The following is a 20381-nucleotide window of genomic DNA, read 5'->3' as shown; positions in this document are numbered from 1 at the left end:
TAATGAAAGAAATGGCAACAAGATCTAGGCAATATGAGTAATTAACATACTTCATCTGGGTCTGTACAATATACTGAGAGGCTAGAGTCATGTGGAAAAATTACTTACCACTAGCATTTGCCAGAAGTTTCTATTTTCCTAGTTTATAATGACAGTTGGACCTGCTACCTGGAGGAAGGTTCATCAGACATCTGATGTGTCATAAGACGCTGCTGTACTTACGAAATAAACTCAAGCCAAGGTTCTAAGTTCTCTGCACACGTATGAGAACATTGAAATGCATTAAGAAGTAAAGGAAAACAGCTTGCCTGGTGAAGATAGAGACGCTGTCTCCTGCTCAAGAAAGCTTTTAAATTACATTTTTTAATTCCGTGGTACCATCAACAAAAGCCCCATCAGAAAATTGTGTGACTGGGACATAAACTGTTTTCAGTATTATCACATGCATGTAGTAGAAGTAAAAAAATAATTTGGAATTTGCAGGAACAAAAGATTAGGTGCTAGAAGCACGACCAGATGACTGCCTTTTTTTAGGCAATAAAGAGTACAAAGCACAGTTAAAAGGCTCCTTTGGTCTGTGGACTTCTGATACTCCTCAGGAAGCTGACTGATCAGACAGATTTATTCAAACTTTCTTCTCTATCAGACAGCTGTGGCAGCTGCCAGAAATGGCTACAGCAAGTGCTCCCATGCTTGCAAAGTTGTTAACACTACTTCAGGCCTACACATTTGTACTCGCTAGTAACTCCTACTACCTCTTTTGTACTTTGATGCACAACCCAGAAATGGCAAGATCATGACTGTACACAGCAACCAATAAGAATTAAGAAATTCCCCTCTTGCAATCAGTGTCCGGAGTTACTACGACACTGAAAACAGATTTGGGGAATAAGCTGCCAACTGAAAAGGGCAGCTCCCACTAAAAGCACAATATCAATAACTAAATGTTTATCAAGTCACTGTTTAGATGTTCACTAGCCGCTAGACTATATATTTTTCACCTTTCCTGCTTGTGCTTCACCTTTACGTGGCAATCTTTGCACCACATTGTAGCTCCCAACATCTCCAATCTTGCACATAAAAATTACTTTGGCCTTTTAAAGCCTCCAAATAAATCATCTATCTATCTATCTATCTATCTGTCTATCTGTCTATATATACACGTTTGCATTTTATTAAGGATCTACACAGAAGTGCTCAGTTGCCTACAGTATGAGTTCAGTCCTGTGACAACAGACTTGATGTTTTTTTCCCACAGAAACAAATAAATATATGGAATTCCACCACAGCAGATATAGAGAAAACAACATACAGGACAGACATACTTACATTCTACTGTCCTTGAGATTTGTATGTTTATAGTATGCACATGGTGTAGGCATCAAATTTAACACAACCAACTGGATCCCAAACACACAAACATCCTCCTAGGTCCTCTGCTACAGATACTGTTAAGCTGAAAGAAAACTACCAGCTTGAGTCAACTATCATAAAAAAGCTTTCCACCCTAGAACAGAGTGGGTGTAGTATGATCTTGCAACTAATAAACAGTTGGCTACTCGCTCTATAGCGAAAGTCCTTCACTCCAGGCCAAATAAGCTGTCAGATGAACTAAACACTGCATTTTTCTAATGGATTAACAAAACAACACAAGTTTAACAAAGCAAAGTGCATGATTTTGCACTGAGTTGAAGTAGACTCAGACATATATACAGGCTGGGAGAAGAACTCCTTGACGACAGCCCTGCTAAGAAGGACTTAGGGGTCCTGTTTGATGAAAAATTTAGTATGAGCCAGCAGTGTGCACTTGCAGCCGAGAAGGCTAATGGTATCCTAGGTTCCATCAGAACAGGGGTGGCCAGCAAGGACAGGGAGGTGATTGCCCCCGTTGCTCTCATGAGGACCCCATTGGAGTACTATATTTAAGGCTGAGGCCCCCAACAAAGGAAGGATGTGGAGCTACTGGAGAGGGTCGAGAGGAGGGTCATGAAGACGATCCAAGGGCTGAAGCACTTCTCCTGTGAGGACAGGCTGAAGAAAATGGGCTTATTCAACCCAGAAAAAAAAGAAGGGCATGGGGAGAACTCATTGTGGCCTTCCAGTATTTAAAGGGACTTTGTAAACATGAGGGAAATAATGTTTTATAAGAGTAGACAGTGATAGAAACAAGGGGGAATGGTTTTAAATGAAAGGGGATTTAGATATTAGGAAAGTCTTTCTTACTGAGAGAGGGGTATTGCAACCAATTGCCAAAAGAAGATGTAAATGCCTCATCCCTGAAGGTGTTTAAGGTCAGGTTGGATGGGGCCCTGGGCACTCTGATCTAGTACTTGATTTAGTGCTTCAGAATCCTGTCTTTGGCAGGGAGGTTGGAATTTGATGATCCTTGAGATCCTTTTCATCCCTAGCCCTTCTATGATTCATATGATTCAAAAATGGGGAAAATATCAAAATAATAAAAAACCTACACAAACTAACAGAAAAAAATGTTGAAATGAGTGGAAAGAACTACTAGTATATTTTAAAAAATTGAAACAGAGAATTAAGCAGCAAAGCATGAAGTTTGTGTGTGAACTCACAGGAATTTAGAAAATAGTTCCACAGGTTAGTTACTCCATATGATGTACTCTTCAGTGGTTTCTTGCTTTCCTTTGTGAAATTACTTATCTCACACTAAGCAATGAAGAAACTCATACTGAGTTAAATGACTTCCTACGTGATTCCTTAAGTCTCAAGCAGGAATTGCAAACTAAAGAATTACAAATGTGGTCTTCTACAGACAGAAGGGGATGGGGGAAAGCTTTTTTCAAACTATTCCTCAGGAACCTTTTTAGACTGCATGGCTTTCTTGAATTCTCAGCAGGGGTCCTCAGATCTTCAGGTAAAGCTCTCCTGCTCCAAACAGATGTTGAATATTTCAACATACCAGAGACACAAGAAAAAGATTCTGCCCCTTGAAGTTAAGTATCCCAAGTTCTAATAGTCTCTAATATCAGTAACTTTACAAAAGGAAAGTCCACATAAGAGCAAAGTCTAACGACATGCTACATCCCCTCCACATTCAGTCTTTTCCACATGAGTACAATAAAAAACACTCCCTTAGTATTTGTCTCAAATTTGCTTGAAAGTTCCCAACATTTAAAAAGAAATTGTTATTTTCAAGCTTTGCCCTTTTCAACCCAGGCAAGAACTAGAAGAGAACTAGAGCTTGAGTTCATTTTAAACAGTGTCCTGCAAACTGGTTTTTTTTTGTTTTTTGTTTTTTTCTTTTTTCTTTTTAAAGCTGATAGCCACCTCCGGAGAGTAGGTCCAAATCACACCACTTGGGAAATGAAGTAAAATCACCTCTTTTTCAGACTTTTCTACGTGGAAGATGATTTCTGACAGAGTTTTACTTTTTTTAAAGAGGAAAGCTACATAAATATAAACTTCAAAAATGACAGTTTTAACATGCAAAAACATACTTACTCTGTAAATAGTGCAAAACCATCAATACAAGACTATAGCTGCTTAAAGTACCACGGCTGGCATCATTTATGTCATGAAAACTCGCCCACTTCTTTACAACCAATACTAATGGACGAACACGTTTCTCAACTGTAAACAAAACAAATTACTTCTCAAAAAAAGCACATTCAGCTAGGCAACAGTTAGTCAATTTTTGCTCCTTCTTGATCAACATGATACCATTCTTGCATTCTAAGGTTACCTTCTGCAAGCTTTTAATAGAACGCACTTAATCATTATACAACTTCTATCAATCTTACAAAGGTCACAATAAATATTTGCATTTGAAAAGCAGTAATTTGAGGAATAAGATCTAGAGATACCGAGCCAGGATAACTCTTGCAATGTAACTTGCAGATAAGACAAAACTGGATGCACCAGTCAGCAAAGCAACGTTGCACTCTCAGTTCTCTCCAGTATATTATATAAATTCCCTGAATTAAACTGCTATCAAGACAGACCAAATGTAAATGTTTTAAATGTATATGATGTAAACTTTGAGGGTAGGGAAAATAATTCTTATGATCGGCAGAGAATAAGATTAAGTATTCGTTGGACTTTATGAAAACAGTAATCATGCACTGAAATGCTAATTTTGTAATTTGCCTTGGGTTAAGTAGGTTTCTTTTCTACACAAATGCATACAGTGTGAGGAACAAGAAAGAGGATTCATAAGCCTTGGCTCAGTTCCAGACACAACTGGCAAGACTTGGTGGAAAGAATCCTGGGATGTCTGTCAGAGCAGATAGTCCTGGGCTTTTTAGGGGGGAGAGACAGGAAGGGTGAGGTGGGGTGGTGCTGTGTGTAATAGAGAGGCTAAGCTGTATGGTGCGTGCCATTGGCAATGACACAGCTACAGAGCCTCTGCTGCTGTGAGAGTCTACTACATAGGTAATTCAGACAGAAGAACAACACCAGTGTATTACTCTATAAGAAATAAAGGGGTATCTCTAGATCAGTTGCCCTTGCCCTTACAGGTGACTTCAACTTCCTAGATGTTAACTAGAAATACTACACACTTACTGCAGACAGGATCAAGAAATTCTGAAAGCACACTTCTTGGTACAAGTACTATAGGGAGCCTACTAGGAAAGATGTCCTGCTAGATTTGATAGATTTCTTGGTAGAGAAGAGAAGGCAAAGCGTTGTTAGTCACTGTGGTGACACTGGACATGAAATAGCTGAGTTCAAAATCGTTGGCAGAAGTAGGAAAAGGGACAGTAAAAGTTCATGGCCGTAAACTGGAGCATATGAAATTCAGCACCAACATGCGAAGGAACTTCTTCACAATGAAGGTGATGGGGCACACTGCCCAGGGCGTGTTGTGGATTCTCCTTCTCTGGAGATATTCAAGAACTGTCTGGACATCTACCTGTGCAGCCTGCTGTCGGGGGCCTGCTTTGCAGGGCAGTTGGACTCAATGATCTCTGGATCTCTTCCAACCCCTACAGTTCTGTGATTCATTCATAGATCCGGAGAGAATAGACTAAATTAGTTATGCTGGCCTTCCAGAAGAGGCCACCTAGGCAGAATGAAAGAAAAGTTGTGACACTAGGATCCCTTCCACTGCTTTTTAACATCTAATTCTTTTCTGCCATATAACAATTTGTGGGAAATTTGCAGCAGACGCTAGAAACAACTATAACAACATTCAATATAAGCCCTCACCCACAGCTATGAATTGAAAACATTATCCTATTATTTTAAAACTCAGAATTAAATTCCTTTCTGGACAAAGACATATAAAGAAATTATACTTAGTGTCTTATCCTGAGCAAGATTTAGACCCTCATAATAAAATGAATATGAAACACTGAAATGGCTCTCTTTGAAATTTCAAATCAAAACGAACCATTAAAGGTAACTTCTACTGATAGCTTCCTACACCTGCAACTGCCTTGCAACGAACATCTTGAGTACTGTGTTCAGTACTAGGCTCTGCAGTTCAAAAAAGACAGGGAACTACTGGAGAGAGTCCAGTGAAAAGCCATTAAGATGATCAGGTTCCGGGAGAGACATGAGACTGGTCACTCTGGAGAAGAAAGTCTGAGAAGGGATCTTATCAATGCTTATAAATACGTAAAGGGCAGGAGGCAAGTGGATGGGGCCAGGCTCTTCAGTGGTGCCAGTGAAAAATAAGGGGCAATGGGCAAAGACTGGAGCACAGGAAGTTCTATATGAACACGAGAGACAAACTTATTTACTGTGAGGTTGAAGAGCATGGAAACCAGCTGCCCAGCCTCCTTCTCTGGAGATATTCAAAACCCACAGGGATACTTTCCCTACTCTGGGGAACCTGGTTTAGCAGTAGGTTGAAGTAGATGATCTCCAGGGATCCCTTCCACCATCTATGATTCTGCGATTCTAATAATTAGCCCAAAGTCAGTCTGCTTCTTAAGTATGGATCTACTAAAAAATACTGTGGTACCAAGTTTGAAAAGCTTAGTTTACTAGATTTGTGTTACTTCTCACTAAGAAGTCTATCCTCCTCTGGAACACAAAAGCCTGAGAGGAGACAATCCATATTTCGGGGTGAGTGTAAGAACTGAAGCAGTATTTTATATTTTTCCAGGAAAAAACTCTATAAGAACATAGATCTACAGCCAGCTATCAGCCACACACACTGATTAGTAACTGTCAGGAAACAAAATTAAAGGTAACAGTACAACCATATGTTTGACACTGTTCTCCTTCCCTCCCTCCTTATCTACAGAAAACTTTAAATCTTGTAACAGATACATGCGCCTCAGTATGAAGAATCTTTATCACATTCTGAGTACTACAGAATTCAATTAGAAACATACCTAGCTGATACATTGGTTTAATCCAGGCATGTCCAACCCAGGCATGGCCCACAGATGGCCTAATATGGCTGGCAATGTGGCCCTCCAAATGCCCCTCACTACAGAAGTGACAGCTCTTCAACACAGAGCGGCCTTAGGCATGCACCTATCACTCAGCAACAACCAAACCAACAGTGCACTGCTAACACCGTCATCTGAAACCAGAGCACGGGGATGGCAGTGCTGACTCAAGTGATGGCAAATAATTGCATGCATTTTGATTCACTGGCTAAATACGGTGCTGTGAACAGTGAAGAATATGCAGCCATGCTTTCCATTTCAATAAAGGAGTTTGAAAATAGGTTTTAAGATTGCAAAGAAAACTGATTCATGTTTGTGACACCATTTTCATTGATATAAATAGATTACCTATGTATTTTCAAATTGAATGTATATAATTGCAATCAGATATTCAACTTAAAAATCTGATCACATCTCTTCACCTTTTGTAAGACCTCTCCTACCAGAGGGAAAGATCCTTTGCTTCGCAACCACACCTTATCCACTTCATTGCTTTTCGGCAGTACATACATTTGTGAATAATTGTCAAGGATCCTTCATCAAGCATGAAGCACAGGAAGAGTAAAATTTCAGCAAAGATCTGTAATCTGATGAACACTTTGAGGGCTCACTAAGAACTGTAGCCACTTCCACTAAACCAGACTGATGTATTAGTTAGAAAAACAAGTTCAATTATCCCACTAGTTTTCTGCTTTCGTTCTCTTTTCATTATTTTAAAGAAAATATTAAAAAATAAAATGCTTTGTTACTTATAAATGAACAATATTGTACATTTTACAAGGGCTGTTCTGAAAGTAATGCCTCCTGTATTATGCTGGTCTATAATGTCAGAGGCAGATGGTGGTGGTATAGCAGCAGCAGTTGAACCTTCTCAACAACATTCCATTATTTTGTGACTGATGGGAGCAGAGCAGCAGTCTGACAAAGTGGCTCCTGACATGGAAATGTATATGGAGCAAAGGTGTGAAATCGAGTTCCTCCACATAGAAGAAAATGCACCCACTAAAACTGATGCCTGCTGAGCATTTATGGAGATCAAACAGCAGATGTGAGCACACTGAGGCAGTGGGTGGTGTTTTTCAGCAGTGGCAACAGTGGATCACTTCTGCTGGTGCAGATTTTATAAGAACACAGCACACAGGTTCATTCATCACTGGTGAAAATGCATGGCTAATGGTGGCAACTATGTTAAAAAAAAATGTTTTGTAGCTGAGAATTTGCTCTGTCAAATAGTGCTATTGTGCCCTTCATAAGTGTTATAGTTTCCATGGAAACATACAGGAGGCATTACTTTTAGAGCAACATATTTGTATGCAGCCAAGACAACATCTATTCACTCAATGCAGCCATGCAAGTCAGAAGGCCGGACTTAAACTCAGGGTTTAATCCATGCATTTAAAGTGAGAAAGAAATTCCACTTAAATCTAACTAATGTAGCTAATTGGTAATTTTATGCAGTTCCTTACTGAACTAAATTTTCATAGTCTATCAATACCAAAATAAAACTAACAAAGCATGTTAAGCTTATAGAAACAAGGAAATTAAAAACTTACCATATGCATAGGTTCTCAGAAGGAATGTATTTCTTATTCCTACAATATTATTTACATTCAAGTCAAACTCCACACAGCTGTTAGGAAAAATAAAAAAAATCAATAATCATAGTACTAATTTCAAAATATTTATTACTAACCAAGTGGCAGAGGTGGAGAAATGCACCCTTAAGATAACTATACTGTAGAAGCCTCCCAAACGGTACAAATTACACAGTTTGATTCTTACTCCAGTTTTGTCTAGAGTAGTTGAATTATTGATAGACTTCAACTGCATAATCAAATACAGCTGTATTTATGGAGAATATATGCAGATACAAATGTAGAACACAGAACAGCTTAACAGATACTTGTTGGAATTCTAACAAGTCTTTCTCCCAAACAGAATTCCAGCACATGATTTACCATGGACACATTTGATGCTAATAAGCATTCTCCAACATACTCATTCAGCAGATCATGCTGGTGAACTGAAAAGGATATGCAAGTGGAAGAAGTCAAAATGTAAGAATCTCTTTGTTGCAACGATGATTAGGAATAGTCAGCAAGCATTTCCAAATGAATATTCTTTACTAGTAAATAGTGCATGTTACTTGAAAAAATAGTGGAAAAAAAAAAAAAGGATCATAACTATTTCAGAGAACACAATTTTTAATAACTGTTTCATTTTTTGTTTTTAATGATATAGTGAGGCAAACAAGCATTACATGCTTTATTTTTATCTGTTCAGCAATGAAATTTGAATTTCATACTGTCTACACACGTTAACTACCCATAGTACTAAAAAACCTATGAGGGTTGCTCCTGAAGTAATGCCTCTTGTTTTATTATGCTGGCCTGTAACATAAAAGGTTGTCAGTGGTATGGCAGTAGAGGTTGAACCTTTCCACCAATATTCCACTACGTGTTGTTGCCATGCGACAGATGGCAGCAGAACAGCCGTCTGACAAAATAACGCAAAGCAGGCATCTGACATGAAAACTCATATAAAGCAAAGGTGTGTCACTCAGTTCTTAATGTAAAAATGGCATGCACTGACAGTCATTGACACTTGCTGAACTTCTATGGTGATCAAACAGTGGATGAGAGCACAGTGAGGTGGTGAGTGGTGCATTTCAGCAGCAATGATAGCAGGTCACCTCCAGCAGTGCAGATTTTCTTTGAGCGGGGCATGCAGACTCTTGTTCATTGCTGGCAAAAATGCATAACTACAGTGGTGACTACGCTGAAAAATAATGTTTGTCAGGCATAACTTCCTCTTTGTGAAGGCACACTCACTATTCCTTATGATTTTCTTCCATTTCATATGCCTGGGAATGGTTTCAAGGGTAACCTATTTCATTACCTTCCAGGGATTGGGTCATTCTTCTTGCTCTTCCTGAACATATGAGCAGCATTTGCTTTCCTCTGTTTTTCAGGTACTTATGCCAGTTGCTATAATCATGCAAAAATTATAGAGTGGCCTCACAGTCACATCTGTCAGCACCATCAGCCCTTGTGAGTGCACGCCACCAGAGCCCACGGATAACACAAGGGGAATGGTTTTATAGTCAAGAGGAGAGATTTAGGCTAGACATTAGGGGTAAATTATTTATTCAGAATGTGGTGAGGCACTGAATCAGGCTGCCCAAGGAATCTGTGGATGCCCTATTCCTGGAGGTGTTCAGAGTCATGGTGGATGTGGCCCTGGGCAACCTGATCTAGTGGGCAGCAACTTACTCAAGCAAGGGGGGACAGGAACTAGATGATCTTTAAAGTCCTTTCAAACCCAAGCTCTTCTATCATTTTATGACTTGCAAATGATCAGCTTGCTGAAATATTTTCTGACCAGATCCTTCTCCTCTAAATACACCCTTCCCATTCCAGCCTTCCACCTTGGCATTTGGGACCTGGGATTGTTCTAAGTCGGTCTTGCAAGTAAAAAAGGCATTAAGTACCTGAGCCTTTTCATTGTTCTGTGACACCACACTCCCAGTCCCATTCAGCACTTTATCCACATCTTCCCTACTCCTTCCTTTGATAATGATGTACTTGTAAAGTCCCTCCACATTGCCTTTGATGTATCTTGACTGACTCAATTCCATTTGGGCTTTTAAATTTACTAACTTCATCACTGGATGCTCAGACAATATCTCTGTTTTTCTTCCAGGTTACCAATCCTTGCTTCTATGCTCTGTAGGCTTTTTTTCTTAATGTTAGATACTTACTATATCTGATAAGAACTACATTGCTCCCTATTCTAGTATATTCCTTTTAGTTACCTATTTTCATTGTGTTCATAACAAATACAAAACCAATAAAAGAATATGTAACACATCCACTTCACTCCAATTACTTCCCCTTCGTAAAAAAGGCCATGAAACTAGTACATAACATCATGAATCAAACATTTAACACTACATTTTGTTTAAACATGGAATATCTCCCTAGAAGAGGGAAGATTGTTTTCTTGATTTAAAATATATTCTGCCTTTTAGAAGACTATGCCATTACAAGAAACTAAATATTGTTTTGGTATTGTTTGCATATTGTAAAAAGCTGTGAACTGGTCCTTAAGTAGCTCAATAGTCCAGCTGTTTCCACAGAAAGAAAAATTGTTTTTCGCAACAGTTTACTTCCTATCTTTTTTTTTCCCCCCCTGCTACAATGCATCTGTCAACTGAAATCCTCAGTACACAAATTGCCTGTAGAAATACACAATGTCCTGCTATTAGTTCACATCACAGAAATGAAACAGCAGCCCCATCAGAAGAAGAGTTTTGGATCATCAAGGAATTGTTCTGCCACTGCACACTAGCTGTACAAATTTGCAATACAACTACAGCACAACATAAACAACAATAACAAAAGACTGCAATGGGCTAACTTATATAGAGAGTAAAAACGCAGACCATTTTCCCTTGTCAAAGTGCAAGAAATGAAGCTGAACAAAGTACTTGCCTGACTTTATCCCTGAACTTCACTATTGGCACTTTTGCTCGAATCAGCTGAGGTCGCTCAATGTAACTTGCTGAAAGAGAAAAATATTTAGTTAAGTTCCATGCAAGATGCCTAAAAAAAAAAAGCTCCTGGAATCAAACTGAGTGATCTATAGCAAACAGAAGCTTAGTACATTTAACAAAAATATTCTCAGAAGGGTGGTGCTAAATTAGGTAACATTTAGCAACTGCTGTGGAAGTGCAATCTAGGAAAGAGTATAAAAATGCACTAAACATAAGAAGAAAACAATAGGTCAAAAATTTTCAGCAGGAAATACTTCCAAGAAATTTAAACATAAGGAATGCCAGTCTAACGTGCCTTCACCAAGTAGTACTTACATTATTCAGGATTTCTATTATCATTACAGATCAGAAATAAGGGAGTAAGAACACACCTACATATACACCTATACACCACACATCCAGATAGCTAAGCCCAGCACCATGTTACAGCAAGTGGGACATGATTCAGCTGCATAGTTTTTAATTGAGTCTAATTTTCTTATGGTAGAAACTACGCATTTTACTGATAAAAAATACTAGTGTAACTGCACCTTCACTGTGCACAGATAATGCTTAAATTTTCACTTAAAATTGTTTTTTTTGATCAACAGAGCAAGTACCATGAAAGACTTTTCCCAATGAATTACCCCTGGAAACAGGGAATGTGATTAGCAGCTAAGATCTCACTTTCAAACAAAGACGGAATAAGTTCAATTTACATTTTGCTTTAAAGGAGATAGGATATACATTAAGTACACATCACAGGATGATTATCCTCAAAGTATCAACACCCAAAACCAAACACATGAACCCCTGCCAGATGCATCCAGTGCCACTAAGTGCATCTTTGCATTTCACTACCCAAAACTGCTGCATCACTCATGTTACCTCCCATTTACCAGTTCTCCTCAGTATCTCAGACTACTCTTAATGTTTGCCATAATCCTAAATACAAAGTGTCCACAAAACAACAACGGAAAATAAAGAAAAAATGAGTCTGTAGTTTAAATGACATGTGCTTGGGCAAGAATCACTGTTTAACTCATTTCTTATGTTGCAAAATATAGGTCATTTGAATTTGACTATAGTTAACTTTAGACATTTTCTACTTGTTTCTGTAAGTTAACCTCAAATTAGCACTCATAAGTGTGAGAAACATAGTAGTGCAGATTAAAGATAACCTTAAATGAAAGCTGATGTTCACTTTTTGCAAAACAAATTTTTATCAGTTTGGATAGTTACTTTGATTGAATACTGCCAGCTCTATTGTGCTTGGGTGGTATCTTCAAGTGAAACTTTTCAGGACTTCTGAAAGTGTTTTATGGATATGCTGTTTGGACAAGTAGGACAAAGTAATCCTCTACTTATATTTGAATGCATATATGATCCCAAGCAACACATAGACACACACACATATGCACACACACCCCTCTGCCTTCAATACATACCCAGAGAGAGAAAAGTCAATCTTACTACCTTACTATAAAGGAAAAACCTTACAGCTGGTTCTGTGGTCTATCTTCACTAGACATACAATGCAGTACAACTTACACTAGTGCATCTATTTCTACCTGTACCTGATGACATCCAAATCTCTCTCCACAACTCACCAGAACATTCTGAACTTAAAGCTATGGAATCCTGTCTTCTTTCTTTGCCAAATTTATGATAAAGACACCTGACATACGGTGTGCGGGTGACAACTGTTAGTACCCACATGCATGCCACATCAATTTAACTTTCCTCACTTACAGTCCTTCTCAAGAGCCTGTTAGGTATTAATGGTATTTGTTCTAGTGGAAACCCACTTCCAAACATATACTTGTATACAAGTACCTTCCAACACCAGATAGGTACTTGTGCCAAAATATTAGGCTACGAAAAATAAAAACAGTCAAGTCCAATCTGTTTTCCAAGGGTAACATAGAGCAGGTAATATCAGAAGGCAATGACCTGATGCTAACACCCTTAGTGGTTCACAATGATGACACTGCTAGCAGAATCTCTGTTGTACATAAACAGTAAATTGTAGTAGATGAAATAAATGCAGATTGAATAAGCATCTTAGTATGCTATCTGATCTTGATGCTATGACAGAAGGTACACACAAAAATCTTGTAAAGAATTCCACACAGCAACTTCAGTTTTGGGCATGTAAATGAAAACAAGTCACAGATGCCACTTCAGTGGTGAAAAAAACATAATCGATCCAATGAAGACTAAGTACTGTCATCATAAATAAAATAAACTATTCACACAGAATTTCAGATTAAGCAATTTAATTCTATCTTTTCTTCTGCAGAATAAATGATCAAGTGACTGTACAAAATATTACTTCCAAACATGGTACAAGCCAAAAGGATCTTTGGCATCCTACACACACAGCCTGATCTCACTAATGAAAGATAAACTAGATATTCTGGCACAGAAATCTGAATGCAGAGTAATGAAGTACCTAGGACAGTAACATCTAGCACAGGATGAATTAATCATTCATATCCAGAATTCACTTTTCTTGTAAAGTGACATCTTTTTGCAAAACCATATTTTAACTGAACAAATGTTTTCTTCCTCTTACGTTAAATAATATCTTACAAACTGAATTAAAACAAGATACAAGCCCTAGAGAATGACAAACCATTAACAGAACAAAACATTATAAATATATTGTGTACTATCAATTAATTGTAACTGGCATATACTGACAGCATCATATAATAAACATAATAATCATGTGTTGTATCTACTTTAAGTAAAAGAGTCATGCTATTCTAAACCCATTAAATTTCATCATCTCTATGATGGACTAAAACAGGAGTGTTAATTAATAACATTTGGTTTTATGGCAGGAAGTTAAGAGATGCTAAACAGTTGTGAAGAATTCACCAAGGAGATGTGGCAATGTTTCTAGGTCACATTTATTACAGCCCTCTGTTTTATCTCACATATACATAAACTATTCATGAGCAAGCAAGAAGGTAAGAGGAAAAGCTTGAAGATCTTAATGCTAATCAGGTAGAAGCAGGCAGAGAATGAAGAGTGCTCTTCTTAGGACATAATGTTATTCTTTCTACGTCGTGTTTGGAAAAATTAGAAAGATTTACATCCATACCATCATTAAGTACATTATATTCTCACCTACTTGCAAAATCCTTCAAGGTCATTGATTTTAGCTCAAGTTCCCTACTAGACAACTCCTACGAGGATTATGTTCTCAAATCCTGTTCTGACCACTACTGCATTCCTTTGTAGAACTAAGAGAAAAAGTCCTAATTAATTCAGACAGTAAGCATCGATGAACATAGTACAGCTAAACTGCTGTTAAAATAAATCCTGCCTAGACTGGATTAGTCTAAAGAGAGTAATAAAACTGAGGTTTAATTCTTCTTCATTTGCATTATTTTCTTCAATACACTGTAATAGTTACCAGCTCAAATTTACTTTTCTTGTTTGTACAAGACACTGGTTTGATCAGAGTTCTGCACATGCGCCAGTATTGTACAAATGTACACATGCAGGTATCTGAACAAATACTTCTACAATAAATCTACATAGATCTTTGAAAGAGGATGTAAGGATTGCAGTAACATATCTCTCTACTCTAGTAGAAATACAATACCTACATTTGAGACCAACATGTCACATAAAATACTGAATAAATATCAGAAGCCTCCTCCTGCTTGACTATGCAACTTGACAATTCAGAAAGGAACATATCTTTATTTCAGTCAGTATTCTAAATGCAGTGACAACACAGCCCCTAAATCTGATGGCCTCGAGTTTCTTGCTCATATTTGTTAACTTTTGCAAGTCTAAAATGAAATAAGCTGGAGTTTGCATGAATGCTGAATCCCACTAGAGAACTCCTTGAGTGAAACACTGATCTAAAAATCAGAGTTAATGACATAAAGAATGAAAGAGATGGCCCAAAGTTCTGAAGATAGTTTACATAAAAGAGGTGAGAAGCTGAGAAAAGGATGGATATAAGCTGTACAGTGAAGAACAGTATCACATACTTATTTTAGCTTTCATTTTTAAGTGTACAATAACATTACAGTCCAGAAAAAAAGAGGATGATGAGAGACACGCTTAGAAAAAACTCCCAAGTTTCTGTTTTATGGTCATGTAGTAGAAGATTTAAAAAAGCTTAGAATACAACCCATTTCACAAATGCTTACAAAATGCTGACAGAAAAACACCAAAAAACTTCTTTCTAGCCCTTTAACTCCTACACAATGCAAGACTAAGAACTTAGTTTTAAGAAGCACATTTCCTCAGTTTCTGTGCAAATCAAGCCTGAATCCACAAATCTATAGGAGTGCCCACAAGACACCACAGAAACTAATATTGCTTTCCTAGAGGCGAAGAGAATGCATATGAATTTAGATTCTGAGGGCCAGCTTGGGGAAAGAAAACAAGATAACTATTCCTTTTCAAATCACACAAGCTATTCTTAAATTGTGAATAAGAATTATATTTGTTTAAATAAGCTTTCATCAGAGTAACTGGAAAACCTCCTTGTACTGAACTTCAGCGCAATTGAAAAGAAGCCTGTAAGTGAATTAAATACAAATGAAAAGATATTATACAGAAAAGCATTTTCATTTTAAGTCACGTGAACGCTTCTGAACCTTATCCTACCAGCTCCATCTACATGACACAAGATAGATGGCTAGATACATGAATTTATGTCCACAGTGGTGTTAAAATTACGAGATGACCTCAGAGGTCTACATACCACAACTTACAGAATTAGCCAGGAGCAGTAGTATCAGCATTTTGTCTGGCCTCATCTTCCACAGAGCAATTGGATTAAATAATGTTTATCAAAAGCACATGCAATGTAACAGAGAATTGGGAAACAATTCGAAGAGGATAATAGCAGAAGAAAAACTTTCAGGGACTGTTGTCCCTGAAGGACAGGAATGTCTTTCTGTTAGCAGTACCCTGGAAAACAAACTTGTTTTTGTCTAAAACTCTCTCAAACATCTTTTGAAGGAAAAAAAAGAAAAAAAAAAAAAAAAGAGAGAGTGAGAAAGTAAGTGCTCCCTTTCTGGCCTCTGAAAACAAACTAATTTATCACTGTATTTCTCAGCAGTGGAAATTACTTGTATTACTTGCAAGTGTACCAGTCTAAGCTCTGGACTACTTAAACAACAATCAGTACAAAATAGCAATAATAAGTAATTAAATATCAGATGCCTGTGCTAACACGTCTGCTCTTCAAGTAAGCTCCTGAAGAACAGGTTGAAAGATTATAGAATCATGGAATGTCAGGGATTGGAATGGACCTTGAAAGATCACCTAGTTCAATCCCTCTGCTAGAGTAGGAACACCTATATCAGGTCACACAGGAACTCATCCAGGAGGATTTTGAATGCCTCCAGAAAAGAGAACCCTACAACCTCTCTGAGCAGCCTATTCCTGTGTTCTGTTATCCTCACAGTAAAGAAGTTTTTTCATGTTTATGTGAAACCTCATACATTCCAGCTTACATCCACTGCTCTTTATCCTTTCTTTGGATGTCACAGAGAAGATCCTGGCTCCATCCTCCTGACACTCACTCCTTACATATGTAAAAACATTACTGATGTCATCTCTGTCTCCTCTTCCCCAAGCTAAAGAGACCCAGCTCCCTCAGCCTTTCCTTGTAAGGGAGATGCTCCACTCCCTTAATCATCTTTGTGGCTCTGCGCGGGATTCTCTCAAGCAGTTCCCTATCTTTCTTGAACTGAGGGCTCCAGAACTGGACACAACACTGCAGATGCAATCTCACCAGGGCAGAGTGTAGGGGAAGGAGAACCGCTCTCAACTACTAACCACACCCTTTCTGCTACACCCCAGGATGCCACTGGGCTTCTAGGCCATATATGCACATCTGCCTGTAAAGAAATTCTGAAGTCTGCACAAAGATTTACAGTTCCCATTGCCATTGCAGGAGTAAGTAGTGCCATCAAAGACTGTATCACAAGACTGAGAACTAGAGGGACAGTCACTGGTAATAGTAAATGACATGATTTTTAATATTTATTAATATTAATTAATATAAAATAATAAAATTAATATAAAATTAATATAAATATTTAATATTTTTAATAATTCAAGTAGTGGTATAAAACCCTAGAATAAAAGAATCATTAACTTTGGAAAAGACCTCTAAGATCATCTAATCCAACTGTCCACCTACCACCAATATAGCCCACTAAACCATGTTCTTAATTCAACATCTTTATGTTTGTCGAACACCTCCACAGACAGTGACTCAAGGACCTCCCTGGGCAGCCTGTTCCAACACCTGATCACTTTTTCAAGTTCTTCCTAATACCCAACCTGCACCTCTTCTGGCTCAACCTAAGGCCATCCCCTTTCCTGTCACTAGGTATAAAAAGAAAAGAGGCTGACCCCACTTCACCACTACCTCCCTTCAGAGGAGAGGGCTCCCCTGAGACTAAACAATTCCTTCTCCCTCAGCTACTCCCCGTAAGGCTTATGCTCCACACCCCCGACAGCTCTGTTGCTCTTCTCTGAACACGCTTCAGGGCCTCCATGTCTTTCTTGTAATGAAGGACCCAAAACTGAACACAATACTCAACTCAATACACTACAGCTGAATGAATTCAGGGGGAGGATCACCTCCCGTGCCTGCTGGCTGTATTATTTCCGAAACAAGACAAGATGCCACAGGCTTTCTTGGCCACCTGGGCACACTACTACCTCACACTGAGCCAAGTGTTGACCTACATCCCTAAGTCCTTTTCCTCTGCACAGTCTCCCAGTCACTCTGCTCCAAGCCTGTAGTGTTGCAAAACCTCTTTCATGCAGGAGGCATTTACTTTTAGATCAAGAACAACCCCATTTTCATCTGAAAGGACACTGAACAAATCATAAAAACCACAAATTGACTTATTCCTCCTATATGTCTTGGTACTGTTAACACTTAAATTTTCTTCTCTAGGCACCCTAGTTAACTATCTTACAGGTATCAAGACCACAAAGAAAAAACAAACAAAAAAACTTCACAGTCTTCTGCGAGTGACAGCTTACTTTACAAAATTCTTAAAGTTCCGTCCACAGAAATGCAATGCATTCTAAAAAAGCTAGTACACTAGCTAGTACACTAACAGAGGTTTCCAAAAAGGAAAACCACTTTCCTCACATCTCTCTTTCCACTCCTAGTTATGCTTCATGATGCAAAAATCATCTGAGATCCTGCCCATACTTGAAGCTTACTAATTTCGGGAGCAACATTTAGGCTTCTTTATTTACTACCTATCAGTGCCATCTCACACTATAAGTAACATTAAGTATTTTTAACTTCAAATAATACTGTGATTAGAAGCTTGACAACAGAAATGCAATTGAAATTGTTATAACAGTGCATCAAAACTTCTAAAAATGCCAATAGTCTTACCACCTCACTGTAGTCTGGAACTTACAAAGTTTAGTACTGAAGAGTTTTTGGACTAAGCTGAGTATATGCCTTGCTTCAGTCTTCTGATTCACCTGAAATATAATACTGAAGTTAAAGAAAAACATTGTTGTCTCCAATTTAAATTCCTTATCCTTATGCAACAAGCATGCTTTACTTCTCAAACTATGAAAAAATAAACAGCACAGAAAACATCCAACAATTCACACAGTAAGACACAGATATACCAACCAAGATATACCAAACAGATATACCAACACATTCATCATCACGTGTTCAGTGCAGTAAAAGTCAGATAAAACATACCCAATTTATATCCAATATGCTAAGTAACTATTACACATCCAGATATAGAACATGAAGGGGAACCAACCCCACCCATATAAAAATGTAATTTGTTTCCTTCCTTTTTGTTTATGCTCCAGTTCCCTCAACATAATGCTCTATTTAAGTGGGTTTTTTTTGTTGTTCAATCAATTCTCTCAATTAAAATTTTACTTTTACAAAACTTCTTGTTATTTCGCATATCAAAATCCTTCTTATGCCTGCTCATTGAAATAGGTGACTAAGAATCTAAATAATAAATGACAAAGTTGCACTTCTTAAAAGTAGTTCCTGCATCTAAAATGAATTCAGTGTTCTTTAGACAACCTTCTGAATAATCTTAGGCAACCTACTTCTGTTCTGCTCTCTCCATTTGTGAAATGAAGACAAAGCTCATTTTCAGAATACTTTGCCGGGTTAAAGAGTTTATAAGGTTAATTTAGTATGTGCAATGTTATGAGACCCACGAATCATAGCTATAATCAGTGCAAAAAGATGTTATCCAATCAAAAGAGTATTGACATTTTTCTTTCATTTTAGAAGCCAGCCTTATAAAAGCACATATGTTTTTAAATGTTATTGAATAAAAAGTGTTCAAGTTATTAGAGAGAGTGCATCTGATCAGACTTTAACTATACACATAAAAATATATATTTAATTACTTACTGGTTCTTCTTTAACCACCAGACATAAATCCCCATCACTTGTACGAGTGCCAAATCCATTCAGAGAGGACCCAACCAAAAAGAGCCTGCTACCTGTACAAAAAGAACCACAGGATAAAACCTAGTGTGACACGTTGTAACTCAGAGTAAGGAAGAATTGTGAACCTCAGCAACATTCAAACCAATATTAAATAATCAAATTCAAAACATACATGGAAAAATTCGCTGAATTTCCCTCTGGAGTTCTGATCTGCAGAGCTCTTTTCTATTCAAATCACACGTCTGCTGTTGGCATGCTTGAAACAACTCCAAAACCTGCTGACTTAACTTGACACACATTCGAAAAGTAAAGATAAATGAAGTGAACATTCTTTCTTCTTGCAATCATAAGAAAAAACAGAAAACTGAGTTTAAAAAAAACACAAGTCAGTATTGTTTCACATGATCTGTTCCATCATTTTAGTTCACTTAAATTCATCCTGAACATCTGCCCTGAAGAAATCATTGCTATTTTTATTTATGTATTTTAATTGTTCAACCATTATCTTCAGCCTGTCAAGGAAAAGCAGTAAAAGACCAAGAATATCTTCTGCTGACTTAAATATCAACTGTTTGCCTAGAAGTAAGTAGGACAAAATGAAGTATTAAAACTGACTTATGTTGGCATCATTATTTTGCACAATGCCAATGATTAAAGAACTAATCAGATCTCTAGTGAAAACAGATACTAACTGATCCTCTTCATCCACCACCATTATATGCATTAATAAACATACATAAATATTAAAATAAATCTTCTGTCATGTTGGTGCAGATAAAACATTAACACTGACTAAACAAAAGCTTTTGTTTTTTTATTAAAAAAAGAAGAAATGAGCTTCTCTGATGTTACTCGATGATTTTATCAGAATTCTCCCTGCTCCCATATCCTTTGACTAATGAACTCTTCTTCCTTCTTTCCTTCTCTTCCCTCCTTCCAACTTCTGCTGTTTCTAAAACTGACATGTAGACATCCTCAATGTCAAAAGCGAACAGCTTACACAAACAACACCTAGACT

General features: G+C 37.7%; 1 protein-coding gene across 4 annotated transcripts in view; it reads right to left on the bottom strand.

Moving 5' to 3' along the window:
• The window catches only part of TENT2 (terminal nucleotidyltransferase 2), a 41301-nt gene that overhangs the window by 15346 nt on the left and 5574 nt on the right, over positions 1 to 20381 (bottom strand). For all 4 annotated transcript variants that reach the window (XM_042875385.1, XM_042875388.1, XM_042875387.1 and 1 more), the window contains 6 exons: positions 19536 to 19650; positions 19325 to 19416; positions 18342 to 18408; positions 10865 to 10934; positions 7925 to 8001; positions 3469 to 3597 (listed from right to left, as the gene is read on the bottom strand). In XM_042875385.1, the coding sequence (XP_042731319.1) occupies positions 3469 to 3597; positions 7925 to 8001; positions 10865 to 10934; positions 18342 to 18408; positions 19325 to 19416; positions 19536 to 19650 (550 nt within the window). The remainder of the gene's footprint in view (positions 1 to 3468; positions 3598 to 7924; positions 8002 to 10864; positions 10935 to 18341; positions 18409 to 19324; positions 19417 to 19535; positions 19651 to 20381) is intronic.

Source organism: Lagopus leucura, unplaced genomic scaffold (genome assembly GCF_019238085.1).
Source record: "Lagopus leucura isolate 7727_CA_CO unplaced genomic scaffold, USGS_WTPT01 Super-Scaffold_100014, whole genome shotgun sequence".
Classification (NCBI taxonomy): domain Eukaryota; kingdom Metazoa; phylum Chordata; class Aves; order Galliformes; family Phasianidae; genus Lagopus; species Lagopus leucura.
This window is presented reverse-complemented; position numbering and strand designations above follow the sequence as displayed.